This window comes from Patiria miniata, unplaced genomic scaffold (assembly GCF_015706575.1).
Source record: "Patiria miniata isolate m_02_andy unplaced genomic scaffold, ASM1570657v1 HiC_scaffold_25, whole genome shotgun sequence".
NCBI lineage: Eukaryota > Metazoa > Echinodermata > Asteroidea > Valvatida > Asterinidae > Patiria > Patiria miniata.
The window spans coordinates 8,772,263-8,790,684 of NW_024037064.1; the positions used below are offsets into that span (position 1 = coordinate 8,772,263).

General features: G+C 41.1%; 1 protein-coding gene across 1 annotated transcript; it reads left to right on the top strand.

The window, feature by feature from the left end:
- Nucleotides 1-247: 247 nt before the first annotated feature.
- LOC119732994 lies at nucleotides 248-17,863 on the top strand. Its single transcript, XM_038206576.1, has 6 exons — nucleotides 248-308; nucleotides 1,235-1,306; nucleotides 2,658-2,732; nucleotides 4,094-4,168; nucleotides 12,449-14,731; nucleotides 17,826-17,863. Exons 1-6 carry the CDS (start codon nucleotides 248-250, stop codon nucleotides 17,861-17,863), a joined length of 2,604 nt encoding a protein of 867 aa, XP_038062504.1.
- Nucleotides 17,864-18,422: the final 559 nt, after the last annotated feature.

The window sequence follows — 18,422 nt, forward strand, 5'->3', positions numbered from 1 at the left end:
TATATCGAAATTTTAAAAACATAGACACATTTGATACATTCCTTTAAGGACAGTAAAACTGTTCATAGAATACACCAAAGAGAGGAAAACATTGAGGTGGAATTTAATTGACGTTTAATAGTTGGCTGTACAGTTTGACAGTGAGCTTGCTCTTAATATGTAACTCGGCATTATCACAGATTGAAAATGAGTAATTCCGATTTGTATTTTGTGTCATGTTTCAAGTATTTACTTTCAATTTTTCCAGATGGCAGTTCCAGTGGATCCTGTTCCACAGAATGTTCCACAGAATGCACCACAGAATGCACGTATGTATAGTTAAATTATTACTTCCTATGAAATTAATCCATGAGGCAATTTCTATAGATGAATAGGTCTCCACAAAGTTTTCGATCACGAAATAGATATATGGATTTTACTCAAAAACTACGAATTTCCAAGGTGGGTTGATTTGTCGCAAATGGAAGAGTTTTAGAAAAGGAATATTAAGTCCGAATTTCAGCCATGGAAATTAATTCTGGTTAAAACAAGAGCATTTTGAAACTTCACTTTCAAAATCGAAAACACGCATGTTTACGTTACCTAAAAGTGTGGACATTCCATTGCTTTCGTGTAGTTAACAAAAAACAGTGAAAAAAAACCTCATTTTTCTCAAACTGTGAAAACTCTTTCAACCCCACATTTGTTTTCTATGATTCCCTTTAGTGTTTTACTTCATTCTGCCACGGATAAACCTTACCCCAAAATGCCTCTAAACCTGTTTTCCAGAAATGGGATAACACTGTGTGGACTTGCCAAAGTCCACACAACGTCTCCTCTACCTGGTTTATGTGGACCTTTTTTGTTCGGAAGTCCACACAATTAATGTAATGTCTACCCCCACACACACACACATTCAATGATCAACTGAGTGAAAATTTCACACTCGAACCAAAAAGCCTGTTGACTTTTTTATACAGCGCCCTCTTGAGACAAATAAGAAAGAATAGATATTATTAATTGAAACGGCAGGTGACGCTATGCCACAAGCTCGATCACGAGAATAGACTGGTTCCTGGTCCCTCTATTGTCCTACCTATCGGGACAGGCAGCTAGCAATAATTATGCAAATTATATCTGTGACTAGCCTTGGTCTTGTTTCCGCCAAAATATTCTCCCCTTACTGGGTGTACTATTCCTGACAGGATGTATGTACCACTCAGTATAATAAAAGTATATCTGTGTGTTCTTGTAGCTGATGATGACGATGCGCTGATGCTGGTGGTGGTGATGCTACTGATGATGCTGCTGCTGGTGCTGACTAAAGGTCAGTGTAGTATCCCTGCATAATATACATAGGCACCAGGTGTTCTGAACTTACACACCAAAACCCAGACATTACCTCATCCACATTGGAATGCATAAACCCCAACTTACTAAATGAATAATGAAAAAGGCCCCAACTTAGATCAGATTGCACCCTAGAACAGTGTGGCCCTTGATAAGCATAGAACCTCATGTGATGTATTGAGATGTACTTAGACACAATAGACCAAGCAAGCATCGAAGCAACAACTATTATCGCAAGTCGGTGGGCATTCCTTGTGGGGTACCTCCCATTGTTCCGGTACCCAACAAGGCAGTATTTGTACACGCACGCACATGTACTTGAATTTGTATTCTTGTGGAGACATTTCTTTGTTCTCGTATAGTAAAGTGTATGATCTCACATTTGTATCCTTGTGAAAACACGCACACAATAAGGAACAAAACATTGTAAAGGTCTCCACAGGGCAATTTCTATAGATGAAAATAGGTCTTCACAAGGTTTTTGATCACGAAATAGATATATGGATCTTACTAAAAAAAAACTAGGAATTTCCAAGGTGGGTTGATTTGTCGCAATGGAAGAGTTTTTGAAAAGGGATATTAAGTCCGAATTTCACCCATGGAAATTAATTCTGGTTAAAATAAGAGCATTTTGAAACTTCACTTTCAAAATCGAAAAAAAGCATGTTTATGCTACATACCAAGTGTGGACATTCCATTGCTGTCGTGAAGTTAACAACAAAAACAGTGAAAAAAACTCTCTTTTCTCAAACTGTGAAAAAAAGTCTTTCAACCCAATATTTTTTCTATGATTCCCTTTAGTGTTTCTTTTTATTCTACCACACATAAACCTTACCCCAAATTGCCTCTAAACCCGTTTTCCAGAAATGGGGAAACACTGTGTGGACTTGCCAAAGTCCACACAACGTCTCCTCTACCTGGTTTATGTGGACCTCTTTTGTTCGGAAGTCCACACAATGAATGTAATGCCTACCCACACACACACACATTCAATGATCAACTGAATGAAAATTTCACACTCGAACCAAAAAGCCTGTTGACTTTTTTATACAGCGCCCTCGTGAGACAAATAAGAAAGAATAGATATTATTAATTGAAACGGCAGGTGACGCTATGCCACAAGCTCGATCACGAGAATAGACTGGTTCCTGGTCCCTCTATTGTCCTACCTATCGGGACAGGCAGCTAGCAATAATTATGCAAATTATATCTGTGACTAGCCTTGGTCTTGTTTCCGCCAAAATATTCTCCCCTTACTGGGTGTACTATTCCTGACAGGATGTATGTACCACTCAGTATAATAAAAGTATATCTGTGTGTTCTTGTAGCTGATGATGACGATGCGCTGATGCTGGTGGTGGTGATGCTACTGATGCTGCTGCTGCTGCTGGTGCTGACTAAAGGTCAGTGTAGTATCCATGCACGATAGCTATGCATAGGCACCACGTGCTCTGAACCCATACACCAAGACCCAGACATTACCTCATCCACATTGGAATGCATGAACCCAACTTACTAAATGAATAATGAAAAAGGCCCCAACTTAGATCAGATTGCACCCTAGAACAGTGTAGCCCTTGATAAACATAGAACCTCATGTGATGTACTGAGATGTACTGAGACACAATAAACCAAGCAAGCATCGAAGCAACAACTATTATCGCAAGTCGGTGGGCATTCCTTGTGGGGTACCTCCCATTGTTCCGGTACCCCACAAGGCAGTGTTTGTACACGCACGCACGCACGCACATGTACTCGAATTTGTATTCTTGTGGAGACATTTCGTTGTTCTCGTGTAGTAAATTGTGTGAGCTCAAATTTGTATCCTTGTGGAAACATGCACACAAAAGGAAACAAAACATTGTTAAGGTCTCCACAGGGCAATTTCTATTGATGAATAGGTCTCCACAAGGTTTTCGATTACGAAATAGATATATGGATCTTACTCAAAAACTAGGAATTTCCAAGGTGGGTTGATTTGTCGCAAATGGAAGAGTTTTAGAAAAGGGATATTAAGTCCGAATTTCAGCCAAGGAAATTAATTCTGGTTAAAATAAGAGCATTTTGAAACTTCACTTTCGAAATCGAAAACACGCATGTTTACGTTACATACCAAGTGTGGACATTCCATTGCTTTCGTGTAGTTAAAACAAAAACAGTGAAAAAACTCATTTTTCTCAAACTGTGAAAACTCTTTCAACCCAATATTTTTTTCTTTGATTCCCTTTAGTGTTTCTCTTCATTCTGCCACGGATAAACCTAACCCAAGAATGCCTCTAAACCTGTTTTCCAGAAATGGGGAAACACTGTGTGGACTTGCCCAAGTCCACACAACGTCTCCTCTACCTGGTTTATGTGGACCTCTTTTGTTCGGAAGTCCACACAATGAATGTAATGCCTACCCACACACACACACACACACATTCAATGATCAACTGAATGAAAATTTCACACTCGAACCAAAAAGCCTGTTGACTTTTTTTATACAGCGCCCTCGTGAGACAAATAAGAAAGAATAGATATTATTAATTGAAACGGCAGGTGACGCTATGCCACAAGCTCGATCACGAGAATAGACTGGTTCCTGGTCCCTCTATTGTCCTACCTATCGGGACAGACAGCTAGCAATAATTATGCAAATTATATCTGTGACTAGCCTTGGTCTTGTTTCCGCAAAAATATTCTCCCCTTACTGAGTGTACTATTCCTGAGAGGATGTATGTACCACTCAGAATAATAAAAGTATATCTGTGTGTTCTTGTAGCTGATGATGACGATGCGCTGATGCTGGTGGTGGTGATGCTACTGATGCTGCTGCTGCTGCTGGTGCTGACTAAAGGTCAGTGTAGTATCCATGCACGATAGCTATGCATAGGCACCACGTGCTCTGAACCCACACACCCAAACCCAGACATTACCTCATCCACATTGGAATGCATGAACCCCAACTTACTAAATGAATAATGAATAAGGCCCCAACTTGGATCAGATTGCACCCTAGAACAATGTAGCACAATAAGCCAAGCAAGCATCGAAGCAACAACTATTATCCATGTGCTAGTGACAAGCTCACTACATTACAGCTAGTAGTCTCATAATGACGAAAACGCATACTGTTTGAAACGTCAAGTTAAACCAACTGGTTCAATTCAGAACCACACAACTCACAAGAGATATCATTCACATGGTGTTACCGCAACCTTCTAATTCATTGATCATGTCCACCATGCAAACCTCGTAAGGCTCATCTGAGTTACATGTTGAATTTGTAAAGCCTATGCACAAAACATCCAAGTTGTAAGGAGTGATTATTTATTTCTTGTTTCTATACTTCATATATTTCTTAACATCTTGTTCCAGAATCACCCGGCCAAGTGGTCCACTGAACTTAGCTTCCAGAATCTCAAGCCTCGACGGTCATAACTTAGCAAGCCGGAAAGGTGTTTCGATTAACGCTGGAAATCTGAACTATTAGAGTAATTTCATATCACATACATGCGTACATTGTATTTTAATTCAATTAAATGATATGTTTCACTCGTAAAAATCCACCATAGATGTACTGAAGTTAACACTGCAGTTAAATTGTAGTTACACTGCAGTAAGACTATCATATGAATATAATTCAACCACAGTTTCACCTAGGTCTACTTCATTTTTACCTTGATTTAACTATAGTAATTACTGCAGTAAAATCATGGTGTTTCGGCCGAAAATTTCTCAATTACTACAGTAAAACTGCAGTGGTACTGTGATAAAATTGTGATTTTACTACAATTAACTATCAAATTCTCGTGTATGCTACTGTGCATCGGGAGTCCTGTTTATTACGTCACGATTTACTGTGTTTTGTTTGCTGCCCGCAACGACGACTTTTACACAGTTGCACGTTCGGGTCGAAACTGGACCTGAAAAACAGCTCTCAAAAGTACCCTTTGTACTCATTTCATGACAGAAACAATAGTGGTTTTTATTTCATCACACCTTAGGCTACATATACCCGAAAAATGACGGAAATGTCTTCGAGCATTCCACAACCTCTTTAAGTTTGGGTTATTACAAAGGGGATGGTGCAGTCTTTAAACACAACGAAGCCCCATTGTGACAACGTTTGCCACAAAAAGCACATTTGTCTGTTCAAAGTGTCTTTTATAATGAAAATGTGCCATCTTTCAACAAGAATAGTTTTCAAAGTTTGAATTTAAGGGTTGTGACTGTGAAACTTTAAATAAAAAAAACTGCCCACAGCTTACATGTTATTGAAGTAATACGCATATCATCTGCAATGCTGTGTAAAAGGTAAAATTATGAAAATGTACTTCCAGCATATACATGTTTTTCAGCTTGCCCTGAAATTGGATATAATTTATTACTAAACTTTCTTTGGTAAGTTTGTTCTTGGCAAAAGTAGGATGCAGTGAAATCTTCTTGTGAAATTTCTCACGAGCCCAAGTAAATTAACAGAGTAACAAACACATGTACAGTGGTATCAAGGGGAATCTCTGTGACACCAATTAAGGGGTATCTCTGTGGCATCAATTGGCATCTCTGTGGCATCAAGGGATATATGACACCTAGGGGTATTTCGTGGAATCAAGGGGTATCGCTGTGGCACCAACGGTATCTCTATGGCACCAATGGCCTACGTGAGAAGCCCCAAGAACTGATTTGTTTTGCTCTTTAGTTTTTGAGATACGGGTCAACGAACTTTTGACTAATTAGCATGAATTTTAAATACTTGTATCTCTAAAACTATAGCACCTGCAAAACCAAGTTGTACATGATGTACATTAAAGCTCTTTGAATGACCTCCATTTCATAAAATAAAACCAATATCGTAGCATAAAGCGCAGAGACAATGCGTAGCAAAATTACCTTGACCTTAGAGTACGAAAATAAATATGCTTCAAATTTCGTGTTTTTTCACATACTAGTTTATGATGTAAGCAACAATCTTAATTTGTTTGAAGATAGCATGTCCAGGAAAAAATCCTAATTTGCATATTATTTACACACATAGGTACACCCAGCATGTGCACATTGACCTGTACATGTACGTGTACATTATTTCTCTTCATGGCCCGTAGTTACTAAGCTAGCTACGCTTATGTAATTTTTTCCGGCGAGGCAAATGTTGGTATTACAGTAATGTACAGATGTCATGAAAGCTACTGAAAACTGCACATAAGGCCGATATTGGTTTAAAGATGGTACAAAAGTCGTTTCTATTTACTTCATGACTAGCCTTGACCAAGGCTATCAGCTTGTTCCCATATGAGCTTGTTCCCGCTACCGCACACCGCGCGCGAAGCATCACAATGTTGTACTATACCGTTAGCCCCAACGACCCTTGCGTGTGCTTTATGTACGTACGCCCCACACTCACTTCCGCAAACAGCCGTACAGTAAGTCGAGGCCGCAGACGATAGCCTTGACGCAACCGTGTATGATGAATATGATAATTAGTACGCGCTATGGTAAATAGTCTTCTCTCATTGGATAACGGCTGACAAAAATATGAATATTTATTAAATTGCATAATACGACCAAAGGTTTATAAACCAGACGGCCTGTGGTTACAATAATTATTGTAAACACCCCCTTAAAATCTTAAATAATAGTAGAATAATATTTATAAAGTTACACATAGTTTGGGTCGAAAATGAAATGAAAAGGATGAAAAATTAGACCTTCAAAAAAACGGCAAACGGTACAAAACCGCACACCGGCAAAAACGATGTCACCATGCACAGAGGCCACGTTGGGGCCGTCCACTGTAGGCACCGGCCCGGCTGGCGCCATGCAGTGAGACACGCTGCGCTTTCACGTTCAGCGGCCAAAAAAACGCTCACACTATTGAGTATATATCTACCGCTGACTTTTTTTGGGGGGGGGGGGGGTATTTCTTCTAAGCTGTCAAGGGGATATGGGAAAAAAATATCTCTCCTTCAGCAAACTTATTCTGTAAGACTGATTTTAACTTGTATGAACAACTTATAAGTTATATGTCGTATGTATGACTAATATATCGACAGGGTACGACATATTTCGACAGGGTACGACTAATATCATCGACAGGGTACGACATATATGTCGACAGGGTACGACATATATGTCGACAGCCTGAGGGTATGACATATCAAACATATGACATAATGTCGACTGGTGCCGGTACGACATATATGTCGTGCATAAGTCGAGTCGACAGGGTACGATATATGCCGCATACGACAAAGTCATATATATAACTGCGACTAAATCTCGTGTGTACAAAATATGAATTGTAACTCGTATGTTCGACTTGTTTGTCGATTATGTCGTACATACAACATATCTTGTGAGAACGACTTGTATCTCGTGCGATTTACATCTACGACTTACATGTCGTACGTATGTCGTAGGTACGACATACGATTCATACGTACGCGTTAAAATACATGTGTCGTACGTATGAGATGTATGTTGCACATGGTACGAATTCAGGGAGAGTTTTTTTTTAACCATGTACCTGACAGTTTCGTATATTTCATCCCAAAGTCAATAGCTCGTTTCTTGCACTTATTTCATACGGGTGCTTATAGATACGAGTTATCCTGCATTCGATTAAATGGGTACGATTTGACCTGGGTCCGAGTTGACCTGTTCCCTACATTCGCTGTCAGAATAGCACGGGCAGGTAGCGGCGTGATAATGTACGCTGTTGCACACCGACAAAACGTCGGCGGACTCACGGTCTTGAACTGTCCAATTCGCAATACATTTGAAATAAAATCATTTTGAACAATCGTTCACTCATATAGCGGCATATTTCATTTGTTTGTAATAAAACTGGAATAATGGTTTAAAATGGGATTGAAATACCTGGACACCATGGTTTGACTTAGAGTGAACATACATGTACGTTGTGTATACAGTAATTTGCGGGTCATTAATATGTATATCGCGGTTCAAAGTTTACGGGCTTTGATTGGATATCGTGTTATAAATGCGCATCAGAAATTTTCGGCCGATTTCGGTCGAAACTATAAAGAAACACATAAGAATTCACCACGGTTGCGTCAAGGCTATCTTCCGCCTCGACTTGCTGTACGTACGGCTGTTTGCGGAAGTGTGTGGGGCGTACGTACATGCACACAAAGCACACGCAAGGGTCGTTGAGGCTAACGGTATAGTGCAACTAGTGATTTGTGTCGCGGCGCGCGCGGAGGGCGGTAGCGGGAACAAGTTCGTATGGGAACAAGCTGATAGCCCTGCAATTGCTAACTTTTGCACCGCATGTATGCACATGCTCTGCAATACATGCAAATACGTGTAATACGCGTGCTGCACAAATTATTGTGTGCGCATTGTTATACGGCACTGAAGTGGAACGCACGCTGAAGTGTACCTTGTCGGGCATCTGGAAAGGCGTAAACTAAGTGATTTTCGCTACTTTTTTTTTAAGATACCGACTTAAAGCAATTCCGACTTGAGTCAAGTCTAGGGAGACAGCCACTCGGCCTTAAATTTGGCCTCGTGGTATGTGGGACACAGACGCACTTCATTATTCCATGTGTAGCACGGCATCTATGCAGACGCACTACATAATTCTGCTACATGTTCCACTCGCGCTCGCGGGGACACCCTGTATGTGGATTTTTTTTCAGGGATCTCAGTGGTTGTGGGTACACGCCACGGATGGTACACGTACGTCTACATCTACTAGTACATACATACACGATGCACGTGTACACATTCTTATTTTGTATGAAGACGCTCACATGGACTCTAAAAAAAATTGGGATTTCAGTTTGACATTGCAAATGGCAACTGTTAATTAGAACTTTTTAAAATATAGACCCGGCTCATTTATAATTTAGCAAATCTAATAATGTGAGACAGCCAACATTTTTTTTTCGTTGGGAATTGGGGAAAGTTTGGCTGGAAATTTCTCTTATTTCCGTTTGGAAAATTAGACTGTCGTGAGTCTTGTCGAAGTTGTCGGATGCACTTCAAAAGCCATTTCTAAGAAGACTTAATACAATTACATAAATGGAACAACTGTTTTGAGAAAGCCATTTTGAATGTTATCTTCAAATGGATTAAAGTTTACTGTCACTTACCTTTTCAAGATGTAAGCTTGGACATGCTGGAAGCACATGGATTCTTGGCAAGCTAACAGGTAGCAAAATAAAAGATTAACAATGAAATAACACCACAAAAGCAGACTTAAAAATACATTATCACGAAATGTACTTTGCGAAAAACGTCGTTCGAAATCCCCATCAAGCAATAGTGTTGTGGCATCGGGAATGTGTCTGGCGTCAATGTGTTCATCTTCAGCCGTTAATTGTACTGTGTACTTACAAACTGAAAGAATACGCTGTCGCAATATCCCCCTCTGGCTTACAGCCGGGGGGGGGGGGGATAAACGCTTTAACAGAAATCCCCATGTATTGGTATTTAGTCTCGTGACTGGCCTGGGGCGAGGGACGTTGGGCGGCCACTCTGTATAGCTTACTCTACGAACACCTTTAACCTAGGTCGTTGGGACTTTACAAATTACCATGTCATAACAGGTTTATTGTATTATCAGTAATATAAAACAAAGAAATAAGCAGGATGATGAATAAACAGTGCTCTTCAAGTTTCTCAGTTTCTAACTGCACTTGAAACTTTGGTGAGGATATAAGAGGTTGTTAAAGTTGATAACGAACTTCAGAATGAATTGTGCCTACCTTGTCATTATCGCCGCTTCCTTGTTTGTGTCATCGTAACTGAAAAAAAGTAAACAAGCACAACACTCCACTAAAGTTTCTGTTGAATATATACTTGAGATATCAGGTAAGTGAACTGAAACAAGGCCACTTAAATTGTCCGGGGGATTTTCATGGTGTTTACCACAAAGTAGTTATCCATGCGAGGAAAGATGCCTGTGTTGTTCGATTTTATTGCAGGCGCGGATCTGGGGGTAAGCACCCCCCCCCCCCCCCCCTCGCTTAGTCCAAAAGTTTTGTTCATAGAATTTTGTTAACACATGCACCCCGCCCCTCCCCTGCTCTGACACCCAAAACAATGATACTGGTAATTATGTCTGTCTGAGCACAGAATACGCACACATTCAGCGTGGTTAGAGGATAGTGTTAAAAACGTCAGATTTGGAAAGCACCTCATGGCGCGGCGTAGCACGGTCATTTTTATTGGGGGGTGGGTAAAATTTTGGAAAAGGACACTTGCACATCCTCGTTGAAATGTACACATGTTTTTTTCTCCGGACACTTCGCCTCTGTAAAAAATCAAAAAGGGGGGTGGGGGTGGGGCTGGTACCATGTGTCTAGCTTTTCAGGGCGTAGTGTGCGGAATTCAGTAAAAAAATACCCAAAACGGCAGATGTAAAAACAAAAGGGCACCACTTTCTTTTTCAAAAAGGGCACTTGTTCCAAAACAAAGGGCACTTCTTAAAAACAGGCACTCTTTCAAAACTATTTGGGGGGGGGGGTAATCCCGGTTTAAAAAAAAAGGGCATTTGGATAGAAAAAGGCAGTCTTTACAAAATATTTGGGGGGAAATACCCTCCCGGCTACGCCTAATATGCACCCCCATCGAAAATATGGTAGGACCCTTCCCCAACCCCACCTATTGATTTTACGAGGCCACGTGTATACGTCCGGACAAATAAAAACCACCTGTCTACATTTCAGATATGGTTTGCTGATGACACCCCACCTTCGCAAATTGGATCCGCCCTTGAACTAATTTGTCCTGTTTGTAATTAACAAATGTGAATATATAAATCCATGTGAAAAAATCTCTTTTGTGAGTATGTGTGGTTCTACAAATACGAGCTTTACATGAGCATTAAGCTCAACTGAAAATTAACATAAAAAGAATTGTTGGGAACAGATTGGTAGATTATTGAGCGCCATGACCCTGGCCATTGTTTCACTATCAACTGTTCAGTGTTAAAATAAAACCCCATTGATTGATAGGTGTTGGGCATTGAGCCCAAAACCTATTGTTATTGTAAGAATTTACTATTTAGGTGTTGGGCCTTGAGCCCAAATCCTATTGTTATTGTAAGTATTTACTATTTTTGTTTTGTTTAAGTTCTCCTCAGCAAATTCGTTTCCAGAACTGTTTGTCAAAATGAAAACATATATGAACTTCAATTGTCAATACATGAATGCACAACCCACTGAAAATGTGTTTTTGTGCAATTACGTCATCATGACGTCATCATGGGTCATGTGACGTCACTTCAGAAATTAATAAATTTAATCTTTGAAATTCAATATAAAATCAACCTTTAGAGACCGGAACTTGAATTTTGCGGGAATTGACATTATAATAAATGCTCTTCATATTATCTTGTGCGCGTAAAATCACGTGACCCTTCCTTCCGGTCGAAACCGGAAGTGCTTAATAATTTAAAAGTGGGAAGAGATATGAACTTGCTGTCAGACATGAAGAGTTGGAGCGCCCTCTAGCGGCAGGTTAAAAAACGTCAAAACGCATTTTCACTTGATGTCTGTGGCGAAGTTTGCGGTATTCGCTTCGAAATGAATGTACATGTAGTCCAGGCTCCAGAATGCCAAATCGCTTTAAAAAAGTTTGACCCTACACCATCTCCTCCCCTTAATTTCTTGTTTGTATACGATTTGTGTCTTATTAAGAATCGGGACGGTGGAAGAAAAATTAACCCGGCGAAAGTGTTTTTTTTTTTCAGGACAAAATCGTAGTGAAAATCCAACGTAAACGATAAGGAATAAAATGGTCCGGTACCCCTCTCACAAAGTTATTTTGGGTACCAGACTCTGTGAATGCATGCGGCCAACCTCGTTGCTATAGTCAGCGCGGCGTGCGCGCCGTACGTGTCTCTTCCCCTACCGAGCAGATTACTTTTGCAATCTCAAGTAATCTTCATTGAACTCTAATAAGCCTAGTTTTCATTATTTTTATCAATGCTATACGTTCGTTTAGTAGTAGGCCTAGATTGAGTTGAGTTGTTAGGGCCTACATATAAACACTGGAGTGACAACCATTTGGGTGAGTGTTATTTTCCAAAAAATGGGGGAAATGGGGGAAATTGAAAAAAAGGAAATGTAGTTGCCAGCCAGCCTTGAAATATTTTCATACAAAGTAATTTTATCTTCGCTCTTATCTTCGCTCTACGGGGAGCTGGTAACCAACCAGGTTAGGTTGTATGAACGGACGTCAATTCGGCGTTCTAAACTCATCAACAACTTAACCTTCCTCAAGCGATGCCGCGACTCTAAGATAACTCCTGCCGGTCTGCGTATCCGCGATCCCATACGCAATAACCGGTCGGAAGACATCCTCCGGAGAGCCAGTTCCGCACTCATCCGAGAGCGCATCTCCTTCACCAGACTACAACTCGCCATCCTCGACCAGCAGATCACCGACACGGAAGAGGATCTCCGCTCCACCTTGGAACCAGTCCACTTCGACAGGATTTGTTCTCTCACTACTTCTTCTAGCCAGTTTGTGTTCTCCACCACTCGTCAGAAACAACTTAGGAAATTCTACCGCCTGGAACGCAAGGAACGGAATACTCCGACTCCTTTCCACCGTAACCGTAGTCCGCCAACTGGATCTCCTATATCCTGGCGTCATCCATCTCGCCTACATAGCCCGCCAACTGGATCTCCTATATCCTGGCGTCAGTCTTCTCGCCCGCGTAACCTGCCATCTGGATCTCCTATATCCTGGCGCCATCCACCTCATCTCCGTAGTCAAGACACCTTCACCAAGCACACTGTAGTCAACCTCAGCAACCGCCAGCTGAACAGTACAGAAACGAAAGTTCTGTCCCTTGGCATGAACTTTGCTGTTCCTCCAAAGTCCGTACCCATCGAGAGCATCATCCAGTCGACGGAGCCAGCCCTCAGACACCTCACCAAGACAGCAGCCAACGACGTCCGTATCAAGATGAATGAAGTCCTCCGCAAGGCTCGCCCAGCTAAACCTAATCTGACCAAAACAGAGCGGTTCGCTGTCAGTGACCTTCGCCGAGACAACTCCATCCACATCCTCGCAGCGGACAAGGGCAACGCCACCGTCGTCATGGACAGGGAGGACTACAGCAACAAGGTAAAAGACATACTTTCTTCTGGTTCATACCGCCCACTCCCCAAGAACCCCATCACCGCCATCGAGAAGCGAGTTGCCAGCCAACTTCTCCTCTTGCATCGAGCAGATGCAGTATCCACCCCCCTCTACAGACGACTCAGACCCTCCAGTTCGATCTGTCCCAGGTTCTTTGGTCAACCAAAGATTCACAAACCTGAGATCCCTCTGCGCCCCATAGTTGCCTCTCGAGGTTCCCCCACTTACCACTCAGCCCAACACTTAGCCAAAATCCTCAGACCCTTGGTGGGTCAGACACCACACCATGTGTCCAACTCTCCCCAGTTTGTCAGCATCACCAGAAACCTCACTGTCAAACCCACTGACTTGCTTGTCAGTTTTGACGTCGTCTCACTCTTCACCAATGTTCCCACAGGCGAGGCCTGCAAACTAGCTAAGGAAAGACTTGAACATGATACCACTCTTGCTGAACGCACAGACCTGTCCCCCGACCAAATTCATGATCTGTTACTAACATGTATTTCTTCCAGTTGTTTTCAGTGGCAAGGCAAGTTCTACGAGCAAACGGCTGGGACCTCCATGGGATCTCCTTTATCCCCGGTCCTAGCCGACATCTTCATGGAGGAGTTCGAGTCTTCCTCCCTACTCACAGCGGATCTTCGGCCGAGCCTGTGGCTACGCTACGTTGATGACACCTTCGTAGTGTGGCCCCATGGCCCGGACACACTCCAAGACTTCCTCCAGTACCTCAACAAGCAACACACCAGCATCAGCTTCACCATGGAACAAGAACAGCACGTCACCATTCCTTTCCTGGACGTCAAGATCTCCAGGAATCCGGATGGCACCCTGGGACACAGCGTCTACAGGAAACCCACCCATACCGACCGCTATCTCCACCAGCGGTCGTTCCATCACCCCAGCATCAAGTCATCGGTCAACCGCACCCTAGTACAGAGAGCCTTCGAGGTCTGCGACCAAGACAACCTCAAGCGTGAACTCAAGCACATCCAGACGTCACTACAATGGAACGGCTACAAACCCAACCGCATCAAGATCAGCAAACCTGACCAACGGGTCCCCTTTACCCAAGGTCCTCCCACTGTATCTCCCTCAGTCACTCTTCCTTACATAGGTCCAGCTTCTCATCATCTGCAACGCATCCTCCGACAAGCCGGCGTCAAGGTGTACCACTCATCTGGCAACAAGCTCCAAGGCAGCCTCCATACTCACAAGGACAAGCAGGACTCCTCTTCCAAGCCGGGAGTCTACCGCAATCCATGCGAATGCGGCAAAGTCTACATCGGCGAAACCGGTCGGAACCTTCCCACTAGGCTCAAGGAACACAGAGCACATGGACGGCGAGGGGATTTTGACAAATCGGCCATTGTCAAACATTCCCACATCAACGACCACAAAGTTGATTGGGATGCGGCCGAACTCATCGCACCGATCCAGTTCTGGCATCCAAGACGCATACGGGAAGCCATCGAGATCCGCAAGCACAACACAGTTCCGCAAGACATCGGGTTTCACCTCAACGACATCTGGCTCCCACTTCACCAGACTGATGGGTCTCCTATACCCTAGGTCCTCAGCTACTACCTTAGACTGATGGGTCTCCTATACCCTAGGTCCTCCCTCTACTGACACTGCCACCCTACTGTTCCACTTCAGTGAGCACTAAGCTTGCTCTAGGATCCTGTCTACTTGGCATCCTCACAGGATGCAACTTCACACTCCATTGATTTCACCTTTTGCTACTTAAATATTCACTTTCTTAGAGTTTAGGCACTCTCCTGAAGACGGTCAGAGCATACTGACCGGAACGTCGAGTTTATACCTCTGGTTCTTTCAGAACCATTCTCTTAGTTGAGAAATTATTCGCACATGGTGTTTCCGCAAACCTTTCATTATTTAGTATCTTCACCATGCAAAGCCTCAAATCTTACTTAAAGTAATTTTTATCAAATAATATGAGAAATGAGATGTATTTTTGTTGCCATTCTATTTATTTACTTTCATTGCTCAAACAATCCAATGTTTTCGTGTGGGGGTCGATATGGTTATAAATCGTGTTAGTATTTTTGCACATTCTTTTTGCAAATAAAGCTGATTTATATTTCAGAATGAAAATCTGGTTCAGTGCTAAAATAGAGTTGTATATCAATGATAATTCTCACTAAGACAGGGTGGGACTAGATAGACTCCTGCAGCGGCTGTTTAATTTTCTTGTTTGTTATTTAGGTTTTTACTTAGTTAGAACGCTATTAATGCTCGTCTTAAATTCTGAACATTGGCTCCACCACCAAAGGGGGAACCTTATTTAATGTTTAATCATTTCTATTTGTTCATCTTGCCTGCAGTAGTTTTGCTTTTGTGTATATCAATGGGTTAAGGATAGGCATGACAGGAGAACCCCTGGCCTATTTTTTATGGAGATTTCTACAATGATCTCATTCCTACTTTTGTAACCTATGCGTGTCTTTTTTTTCCTTTTGGTACATATATGGGTTAGCCACCCATAGGAAAACCCTGGCCATTTTTTTTTCACGGTGATGTATTCAGTAATAGTTTCAATATAATTTTAGCACTGCCAATAAGGTTTTTTTAACATCCTTTTATCACAATGGATTACCCACCAATAAGGGAAACCCTGGCCATGTTTTTCTTCCTTGGTGATTGACATTTATACAAAATGTACAGTTATCTTAATTTTTTTTAATCTCTGCATATAGTGGGGTTTTTTTTCGGTTTTTTTTTACTTATTCCGTCCATTATTTTTTGCCCAAGTGATGTATCCAGTAATCTTATTTCTACTAACTGGAGTGGGTTTGCTTTGTAACATCATTCTGTATCACAATGGGTTGGGACCCCTGGCCAAGTTTTAACATCATGGTGATCTACGTGAATGGTGATCTACGTGAATGGTAACCTTATTTCTTTTCTTTTTTCTATTTTTCTTATCAGGTGCGCGCTTTATACAGACTTTCTTTATTATGCGGTGTCACTCTGTATAGATATAAAGCATCAACATTTTGGGAAAGTCGTGACTTAAATTTAAAAGCCGAAGAGTTTTTAGCAGCAGAAGGATCTTTGTTCACTTTGTTCACCCCAGTCTTACATAATTCTCCCCGTACACCATCTTTATATATAAGAGAGAGTTTAACTCGGCCTCCGAGACGATTTATTTATGATTTACCCGATCTATGATCGGGTAAATCAACGAAGGATCGATGCATTGTTTCAAATATTGTGATCTTTGAATTATGTTGGGATGGAATAACGAAGAGTGCATAAATAACAATATCCATTGGCGGTTGTTGGCTGTTGGGCCTTGCTTATATTATGGTTGAACCAACTTGAATAAAATAGTTATATCGACTTTTTCCTCGCAGGTCTCGCAAATTGTAAGAAGTTCAAGTTTACGTTTGAAATCATTGTGTGATACTGCAAAAACACTTAGGCATAAATAGGAATCAGGAATCCTAAGGAACAGCTATCAAAAATCTGGAAAACCAGAAACATTAGAAAAACTCTCAAGTGTAATACACACTGGCATTTTTGCATCTTATGGAGTCATCATTAATTAAGCTGCAGTTGCAATTTCTTCTACAAGGAGGTTTGTACAAACATCTGAACACCAAGTTCTATGAGTTTTCGACAATTTTCCAGGACTAAAATATGGCAATGACATTTAACAAAATTTTGTGGGAAACAGTTGTTTGGTATATTGATATTGTTGGACTTACTATTTGTTAACTTTTCAAAAGAAACTGTAATTAATTATCGTTATTCCGTCGTTTCATCCAAAGCAGCCTATTCAAAACAACCTTTACATGATGTGGATTTCCTTGCCTTTTCTATAACTGTTAATGTTTTCCAATTTTCACGACTAAATAGCGAGCACCGTAGACCCAACCAAACGCGAATATTTCATTACCTACGAGAAGTTTTTGACATGTGAGATCAGTAGCTCTTTAATTATGTAGCGGAAATGAACGAAAATCCAAACTTTGGTGTGGGACCACCTTGGCATTACAAAACGATTTTTTTTTATTTGAATGCTTTCTTTTATATCCTTATCCCATTATTTTTTTTTAGAATGACAGCATGCAAAATGTAATAACTTCACATACTTTGTTTTGGTCTCATTATAATTGTTTAAATGTTTGATTGTTTAATTGTTGTGCAGGTATTTGGAAACTAATTATGTCGGTTAATAATTTTTCGGATTATGACTAGAATATTGTCGCTTCAACTGCGTACATTCGAGAAGCGAATGCAAAACTGATAATATTTTGACATCATGGGCACACGAACCATTATGATAATCGACTACCAGCAGATTCTAACGTAAATCGTTTTCGCCAGTTTACTTTTCAGTAATTGTTAAATTTAACGCCCAGGAATGCCATTGGAAGCTGTTGAGCTTATTGAGAATTAAAGATTAAAAACCAAGCATTCATATAGGCAAACCTTATTTTTACCGTCATGTGAGTTTCGAATATGAGGAACAAGGAAACTTTTCCCCCCGAAATATTGAAGTCGAATTGTGTATGTTTTCCTTTACAAGTCCTCGTTCATGCATGGAGGTGTGAAAGGGAAATGTCCATGTTTCAAATACTCAACGGGTATTCATCAGTTCCTAGAACGGTAAATGATCATTTGGGGGACAGCCTACTTTTGTGATCTTTTTATTGAAATAGGTACAACGTGGTAATAGAGTATGCAATTACGTGAAGTTTTTCACAGTTAAAAGTTGATAAGATGTACTTTATCTCTATTTTTTTTAAATTAAAATGGGGCAAAATATTTTTAAAATATTTTTTTGAATTCTGTCAATTCTTTTAGACCCACCCTGTATTGCAGCTTGGTGGCTTCCATCTCATGAATTGCTTGAGTTGTTGGAAAGCTCATGTGTGGAACCGGATTGAAAGAGTTATTTGTCGAAGGGAAGTTGTCGATGGAAGGTATCTCGCTCGTTTCTGCTATTGCATTTGGAC